The sequence below is a fragment of the Calliphora vicina genome, chromosome 2 (genome assembly GCF_958450345.1).
Source record: "Calliphora vicina chromosome 2, idCalVici1.1, whole genome shotgun sequence".
NCBI lineage: Eukaryota > Metazoa > Arthropoda > Insecta > Diptera > Calliphoridae > Calliphora > Calliphora vicina.
In genome coordinates this window covers 77,312,247-77,321,003 of record NC_088781.1, presented here as the reverse complement: position 1 = coordinate 77,321,003, position 8,757 = coordinate 77,312,247, and the positions used below count along the sequence as shown (strand labels likewise).

The following is an 8,757-nucleotide window of genomic DNA, read 5'->3' as shown; positions in this document are numbered from 1 at the left end:
CTTGGGCGATAACGAATGCATTGAGGGCACGAATTAACGATACGACGACATAGGTTTCTTGAATTGACATTAAAGCCTTGGGTCCTGCGTGGTAGTTGCTGATGTGTAGATGACGCACGTAACAGTCGACGAAATGATTTTTGCTGGACAAGATTATAGGGTGCTTTTGACCTTCAGAAATTGCTGCGAATTCCAAGCGACCACCGACTTTGAGCAAGTTGAATCCATTTGATGAATCGATGAAGGGATTGAGACACTTTAGTGCACCTTAAGGATAGTTTTTCTTCAGAGCTCGTTGTATATCATCTTGAAAATGATGTTGCTGTAGATTAAAAACTATTCTGAGCAAGGCGTTTTCTAATTCTTGGGGCTGTAAAGAATCAGAATGGAAAATATTAGTTTTTGTTTTTTGAGCAAAACGGAGCATCCACGCAACAATACGAATAATTTTTAAATATGAGCTATAATTTTCAACCGAATCCAGAATGTAATTAGATGTTGCTTCCAGGGAGAGTACAGTTTTGCGTTTTTCTCTGTCGATATCTTGTTGATTTTCTATGGATAGTTGATCTATTTTATTAGGAGGCCATTTACTAGGATTGAGAGTGAGAAATGCTGGTCCATTGAACCAGATAGATGAAGCAAGTTCTTCTACAGTTGAACCACGAGACACGATATCAGCAGGATTAAAATGCGTTGGAACATGTCGCCAAATACAGCCAGTAGTTAGATCCTGAATTTCCGATACTCTGTTGCCAACAAAAACGGATAACGTAGAAGAATGTTGCTTTAACCAGTGAAGAACTATTTGAGAATCTGTCCATAGAAATACTTCAAGATTTGGTATTGCGAAAAGATTTTTGACTTTAGAGTATAATTTAGCCAAAAGTTGTGCGCCACAAAGTTAAAGTTTTGGCAATGATTTTCTTTTCGTCGGGGCAACTCTAGATTTGGCAGTAAAAAGACGAACAGAGACATTTCCTGAATAAGTTTTAACACGAAAGTAGAAACAGCATCCATAAGCGCGAATTGATGAGTCACAAAAGCCATGAAGTTGAACTGATTGAGATTCAGCAGCGAGACAAAAACGAATAATATAAGCCGTCGGAAATATTTCACGTATCTGATGATCTGTGCTTCATTTTGTTAAAGGGATTAAAACAAAAAGACGAATAAATTTCATTTTCAACCTTAGCCTTTTTAGAAGTCGTAGACATTTTTAATTTTGTAAGTATTTATGTAAATAACACACGTCTTAACTTTAACGCTGTTTCTAAAAAACTGATTTCCGTATGTCTTCAGAATGACAATAAATAGTTTTTTAAGATCATATAGGTAGTACGTTTTAATGAATGAGTCTAAAATCTTTTATTAGGGTCAAGAAGGGCTTACATACTAAAGTACCTAATTTAACCAAATGTTACAAATAACAATAAAAATAAACCACCATATAAATAACCTACCTGTCAACTTCTACCTCTCCACCCACTTCTTAAAGTCAAATGTCATAAAATAATAAATAAACTGGTACTTCTGAGAAGGGCCATAAAATATTTCCACTTGATTCCAAAAATTTGTTTCTGGGGCACCTGATATTTTAACAATGAAAATCACGTGCGCTGAAAACTACCTCTAGGATTGACTAAAAAAGCCGCAAGATACAAAACTCAGACAAATTTTGGGGGTGGAAAATTAATAGCGGTCGGCCTCATATTGCACCCCTCCAGTGGCTATTATCGGTCAGTTGTTGTGGTTTTTATTTTTAAGGTTTTAGAAACAATTACACACAAATATGAAAAAAATCAATTTAAAAACATTTGTCTTGAGTTACAAAATATTTTTTTTGATAGATATCCCACTCGCATCCCACTAAGCGACCATATAGGTCGCTTAGGAAAAGACCTAAGCTTTCTTAAAAAAAATAAAAAGGGCCCATTTTGAAAAAAAAAGTCAAAAATATTTTTGATTTAAAAAAAAAATATCAAAAATATTTTATTAAATTTTTTTATTTTTTTTTTCGAAAGATTGCATAAATAGCTATCTAAACTATTTGGGACACATTTTGCTAAGAACAATAGGCAATAATTTATATGGATAAAAAAAAACACCTGTTTGGCCAAAATGTCAAATTTTGACCTCCTATAACTCAGAGAGTTCTTGACCGATCTTGTTGAAAAATGGTGTCCGAATTACTATCCAATAGAACTAACATTGGTGCAAATTTCATCGCGATCGGAAGACATCGATTTCAAAAGTTGGTTCACTTGACGTGAAATGCCCCATAAATAATCTTCAAAATATAAATTTTCTATTATATGCCCATTGTTCATGTTTTGCACATTGTTGCGGCTGGAGTTTGTTACAGGAGTCACTTACTGTGATTTTTAGGGCTTGAGGATATTCTTGATGGGATTAGTTTCATGACGTTGGTAGAAGATGATTTGAAGTAATATTAATTTTGTTTATGTTGTTCAGTAACCTAAGAACTCACTAAAACCGGCAGAGATTTATATGGCCACAAAAGGGTAAAAACGCCAACACCAATCATGCCCAAAGTCCTTGAAATGTAGGAGAATTTGTTCTCATCTCATAGGGAAATATACAATAAGCAGCACAGTTCAAATTTAAATATATATTTGATTTTTTTTAATTGTTTTAAAATTGTGTGTTGTTAGCTATTGTTTTGGTTTGTTTATGATATCATAAACATATGTTTATGAGAAATGTCAATGTGTGGGATGTATGTAGTACAGGGTTGCCTAGTAAGATTCTTTTTTTTTAAGTGGTACCAAGTAGGAAAGTTACCAGATAAAGTTGAAGGAAGAGAATTACCGACCTTTATAGTTTCTCTTTTAAAAAAAAATGCGATATCAAGGCTAAGGCCATAAGTGCGTTGACCCGTTTGTGTAAGTGTATATTTGTTTATTGTCGTTATTTTTTTTTGTTTACTTTTTGTTGGTAGGATGTTCTGTTAGTTTTTAGCGTGAATATTGTCGTGAGATTTTTCTTAGCTAAACGAGAAGATTGTGTTTCATTTAAAAAGTGGCAAGCAAACGTATAAGTTTAAAAATTTGAATTAATATAATATAAAGAAAATTTAAACACACTGTACGATGAAGAGCTTTTTCTTCACCGGCAGCGATATAGAGCAATTCTGTATATTTCGAATTGTTGTCTATATGTCACTGAAAAGTTTGTTGGGCAATGAAATAAACCGAAAAGTAAAGAAAATGCGACCGTGATACCGATAAAATAAAAAGAGGAGATGATTCTTGCTTGAATTCAACTATGACAATGTTTTCTTTATTTAAAATTAAAGTTCTTAAGCCTAACAATTGATCATGTAAATAAGGGCTACACTGTTGTTGTTGTATGTATTATTATTTGTCTCTCACTTCCAATGTACCAATTCAACTTATTACTAATAAGTATGTACCTATATGTATATGAATGTATGCAAAAACAAAATACTAAATATATTGTATTTTTAAGAACAACAACAACATACTTGTTACAAGAATTGAAGTGAGAAACATATAATAAAAACTAACGGGTCATTACCAAAATAAGTTACAGTGGTTAGTATGAACAAAAATGCTAACAAATTACAGTGACAACAGTGAGCCAAAAATATGAACAAATTTAATACAATAAAAAATGGAAAATAAAACAAATGAATCAAATGAATAATAACTATAAATAATAACAATAAAGATTATTAGTAAATATGATACGGTGACCTAACATTCCGGCCCGATTGAAAGGACACTTTCAAGAAAATAGTAATGCCAGTCTGTGGATAGGGCGACGTATAATTCCCTTTGTTGTTTTGATGTCGACAACTCGAACTCGATCATCTCTACCACGAACAATATTGATGATTTTACCCATGAGCCAACGCTGCGGTGGTAAATTATCTTCTTTAATGATTACTAGGGAGCCAGTACAAATATTTGAGTTGGTGCTAGTCCATTTATTGCGGGTCTGGAGCTCGTTTATGTAGTCGTGGGACCACTTCTTCCAAAATTGTTGTTTTATGGCGCTTATTCGGGCCCAATACTCAAGTTTATTGATTTCAATTGGAGGGACATCACGTTCTGGCAAACTGCGTAAGGGAGCGCCTATCAGGAAATGGCCTGGTGTAAGGGCTTCAAAGTCACTGGGATCGGATGATAGGGGCGAAATGGGCCTCGAATTTAGAATTGCTTCTATATCAATCATTGCAGTTGCAAGTTCCTCATATGTGAACCTTGTGTTATCGAGTTAGGTGTCCCTTGGCCGATTTGACGGCCGCCTCCCACAATCCACCAAAATGTGGTGCCCTAGGGGGAATAAAGCGAAAATTAATAAATTGATTTGAGCAATAATTTATTATAAAATTGGAATTTTTAGGATCAAAAAGGAACGATTTTAGTTGAGCCAACTTTGAGTTTGCACCAACAAAATTGGTGGCATTGTCACAGAATATATCTGTGGGTAGACCTCTTCGTCCAATCATCCTTTTAAGAGCAGCAATAAAGGCATCTGTTGATAAGTCTGATACAACTTCTAGATGGACTGCTTTAGTTGCGAGACAAACAAAAACCGCAATATATGTCTTGTATGGTACCTTCCCTCTAATTCTTAGGTAAGTGTTTACTGGACCACAAAAATCAACAGCACATCTGGCGAAGGGCCTTGAAGGGTTGAGTCGTTCTACGGGCAAATTGCCCATCATTTGTTGAAGCAACCTTGGGCGATAACGAATGCATTGAGGGCACGAATTAACGATACGACGACATAGGTTTCTTGAATTGACATTAAAGCCTTGGGTCCTGCGTGGTAGTTGCTGATGTGTAGATGACGCACGTAACAGTCGACGAAATGATTTTTGCTGGACAAGATTATAGGGTGCTTTTGACCTTCAGAAATTGCTGCGAATTCCAAGCGACCACCGACTTTGAGCAAGTTGAATCCATTTGATGAATCGATGAAGGGATTGAGACACTTTAGTGCACCTTGAGGATAGTTTTTCTTCAGAGCTCGTTGTATATCATCTTGAAAATGATGTTGCTGTAGATTAAAAACTATTCTGAGCAAGGCGTTTTCTAATTCTTGGGGCTGTAAAGAATCAGAATGGAAAATATTAGTTTTTGTTTTTTGAGCAAAACGGAGCATCCACGCAACAATACGAATAATTTTTAAATATGAGCTATAATTTTCAACCGAATCCAGAATGTAATTAGATGTTGCTTCCAGGGAGAGTACAGTTTTGCGTTTTTCTCTGTCGATATCTTGTTGATTTTCTATGGATAGTTGATCTATTTTATTAGGAGGCCATTTACTAGGATTGAGAGTGAGAAATGCTGGTCCATTGAACCAGATAGATGAAGCAAGTTCTTCTACAGTTGAACCACGAGACACGATATCAGCAGGATTAAAATGCGTTGGAACATGTCGCCAAATACAGCCAGTAGTTAGATCCTGAATTTCCGATACTCTGTTGCCAACAAAAACGGATAACGTAGAAGAATGTTGCTTTAACCAGTGAAGAACTATTTGAGAATCTGTCCATAGAAATACTTCAAGATTTGGTATTGCGAAAAGATTTTTGACTTTAGAGTATAATTTAGCCAAAAGTTGTGCGCCACAAAGTTAAAGTTTTGGCAATGATTTTCTTTTCGTCGGGGCAACTCTAGATTTGGCAGTAAAAAGACGAACAGAGACATTTCCTGAATAAGTTTTAACACGAAAGTAGAAACAGCATCCATAAGCGCGAATTGATGAGTCACAAAAGCCATGAAGTTGAACTGATTGAGATTCAGCAGCGAGACAAAAACGAGGGATTTCAAGGGAATTTAACGTTTTGAGATCAGAAACAAAATATTCCTAGGTAGGGAGCAGCAGACATTCCATAGGTAACTGTATTCAACTGATAAGTGCGAATTTCTTTCTGTTCCGAATTTCTCCACAAAATGTATTGGAATTTTCTATGGGAAGAGTCAATAAGGACTTGCCGATACATTTTTACTATATCAGCTGTAATAACGAAACGATGAAGACGAAAACGAAGTAAAATTTTGTACAGCTCATCTTGAATCGTTGGACCAACCATAAGAATGTCATTGAGAGACCTTTGAGATGATGACGGACAGGACGCATCGAAGACCACCCTTAATTTTGTTGAAGTACTATTAGGTTTGAAAACACAATGGTGAGGGATGAAATAATGAGGCTCATCTAAGTGAGGACTACGCACAAGACTCATATGTCCACAATCTTCATACTCCTTCATAAAATTCACATATTGTGATTTGAGATTGCTGTCACGAGCAAATCGTCTCTCTTGAGATGCAAATGTTTTAAGAGCCATATTTCGCGAGAGACCTAAAGTGTCAGCGGATTCTTTGAAGGGTAATTTAACAACAATTCTACCGGAAGATTCAAGATGGACAGTATTATTTAAAAACGATTCACAATCAGCTTGTTCTGGAGTCAAAGTATTTGAGCCAGATGGAATTTCTTCGATTTCCCACAATCGTTGTAATTTTAAATCAACTTCCTCTTCTATCGAGAGCATACAAGAAGAACCAGTATCGTTCGATTGGTTTGATAAATAACGACCAGCTACAATCCATCCAAATAGAGTTTTATGTAATAATATAATAATAATAATAATAATAATAATAATAATAATAATAATAATAATAATAATAATAATAATAATAATAATAATAATAATAATAATAATAATAATAATAATAATAATAATAATAATAATAATAATAATAATAATAATAATAATAATAATAATAATAATAATAATAATAATAATAATAATAATAATAATAATAATAATAATAATAATAATAATAATAATAATAATAATAATAATAATAATAATAATAATAATAATAATAATAATAATAATAATAATAATAATAATAATAATAATAATAATAATAATAATAATAATAATAATAATAATAATAATAATAATAATAATAATAATAATAATAATAATAATAATAATAATAATAATAATAATAATAATAATAATAATAATAATAATAATAATAATAATAATAATAATAATAATAATAATAATAATAATAATAATAATAATAATAATAATAATAATAATAATAATAATAATAATAATAATAATAATAATAATAATAATAATAATAATAATAATAATAATAATAATAATAATAATAATAATAATAATAATAATAATAATAATAATAATAATAATAATAATAATAATAATAATAATAATAATAATAATAATAATAATAATAATAATAATAATAATAATAATAATAATAATAATAATAATAATAATAATAATAATAATAATAATAATAATAATAATAATAATAATAATAATAATAATAATAATAATAATAATAATAATAATAATAATAATAATAATAATAATAATAATAATAATAATAATAATAATAATAATAATAATAATAATAATAATAATAATAATAATAATAATAATAATAATAATAATAATAATAATAATAATAATAATAATGATAATAATAATAATAATAATAATAATAATAATAATAATAATAATAATAATAATAATAATGATAATAATAATGATAATAATAATGATAATAATGATAATAATAATAATAATAATGATAATAATAATAATAATAATAATAATAATAATAATAATAATAATAATAATAATAATAATAATAATAATAATAATAATAATAATAATAATAATAATAATAATAATAATAATAATAATAATAATAATAATAATAATAATAATAATAATAATAATAATAATAATAATAATAATAATAATAATAATAATAATAATAATAATAATAATAATAATAATAATAATAATAATAATAATAATAATAATAATAATAATAATAATAATAATAATAATAATAATAATAATAATAATAATAATAATAATAATAATAATAATAATAATAATAATAATAATAATAATAATAATAATAATAATAATAATAATAATAATAATAATAATAATAATAATAATAATAATAATAATAATAATAATAATAATAATAATAATAATAATAATAATAATAATAATAATAATAATAATAATAATAATAATAATAATAATAATAATAATAATAATAATAATAATAATAATAATAATAATAATAATAATAATAATAATAATAATAATAATAATAATAATAATAATAATAATAATAATAATAATAATGACAAGGGGTATGAAAGCATGGTATTGAGCAGTGCCATCGATTGTTACCGCAGCATCGAATCTGCTCTTTTGTGTTTTCAATGTTTCCTCATGATCCTCTTTGCTACTAAAAACTATTTTAGTTTCTTTACAATAATTCTTTGCCCAATGGAATAAAGCAGTCGCATCTAAGATGCGATCTTGATGAGAGCACTGGAGGCTATACTTCGCTGCATTTCTTTTGAGGTTTGCTCCAATACCATCACATGCTCCTTTACCATGAGCAGTAGGATGAAAATGCCACTCAGCTGGCATTCCAAAATCTTTTTCATGAGCTGTAAGATTTGCGAAGCTACTTTTGTTTGTAAAATGTTGACGAGCTCCGTCCGAAACGTAGTATACCTTTTCTACTGTAAATTTTGATTTTAGATAATTTAGTATTATCTTCTGGTACTCATAAACTGCAACGGTGTCATGTTTTAAATCGTCGGATATGATTGCCATACTTTTGTGTTCCAGGTTTTCTTCTTTCATGTAGTAAATAACTACTGTGAATA

General features: G+C 29.2%; 1 protein-coding gene across 1 annotated transcript; it reads right to left on the bottom strand.

Annotated features, from left to right (window-relative positions):
- Positions 1 to 268: 268 nt before the first annotated feature.
- Positions 269 to 4,221, bottom strand: LOC135950576 (uncharacterized). The gene is made up of 3 exons (XM_065500112.1): positions 3,850 to 4,221; positions 476 to 787; positions 269 to 370 (listed from the first exon to the last, which is right to left on the bottom strand). The coding sequence occupies exons 1-3, from the start codon at positions 4,219 to 4,221 to the stop codon at positions 269 to 271; spliced, it is 786 nt and encodes a 261-aa protein (XP_065356184.1).
- Between the last annotated feature and the right edge of the window lie 4,536 nt (positions 4,222 to 8,757).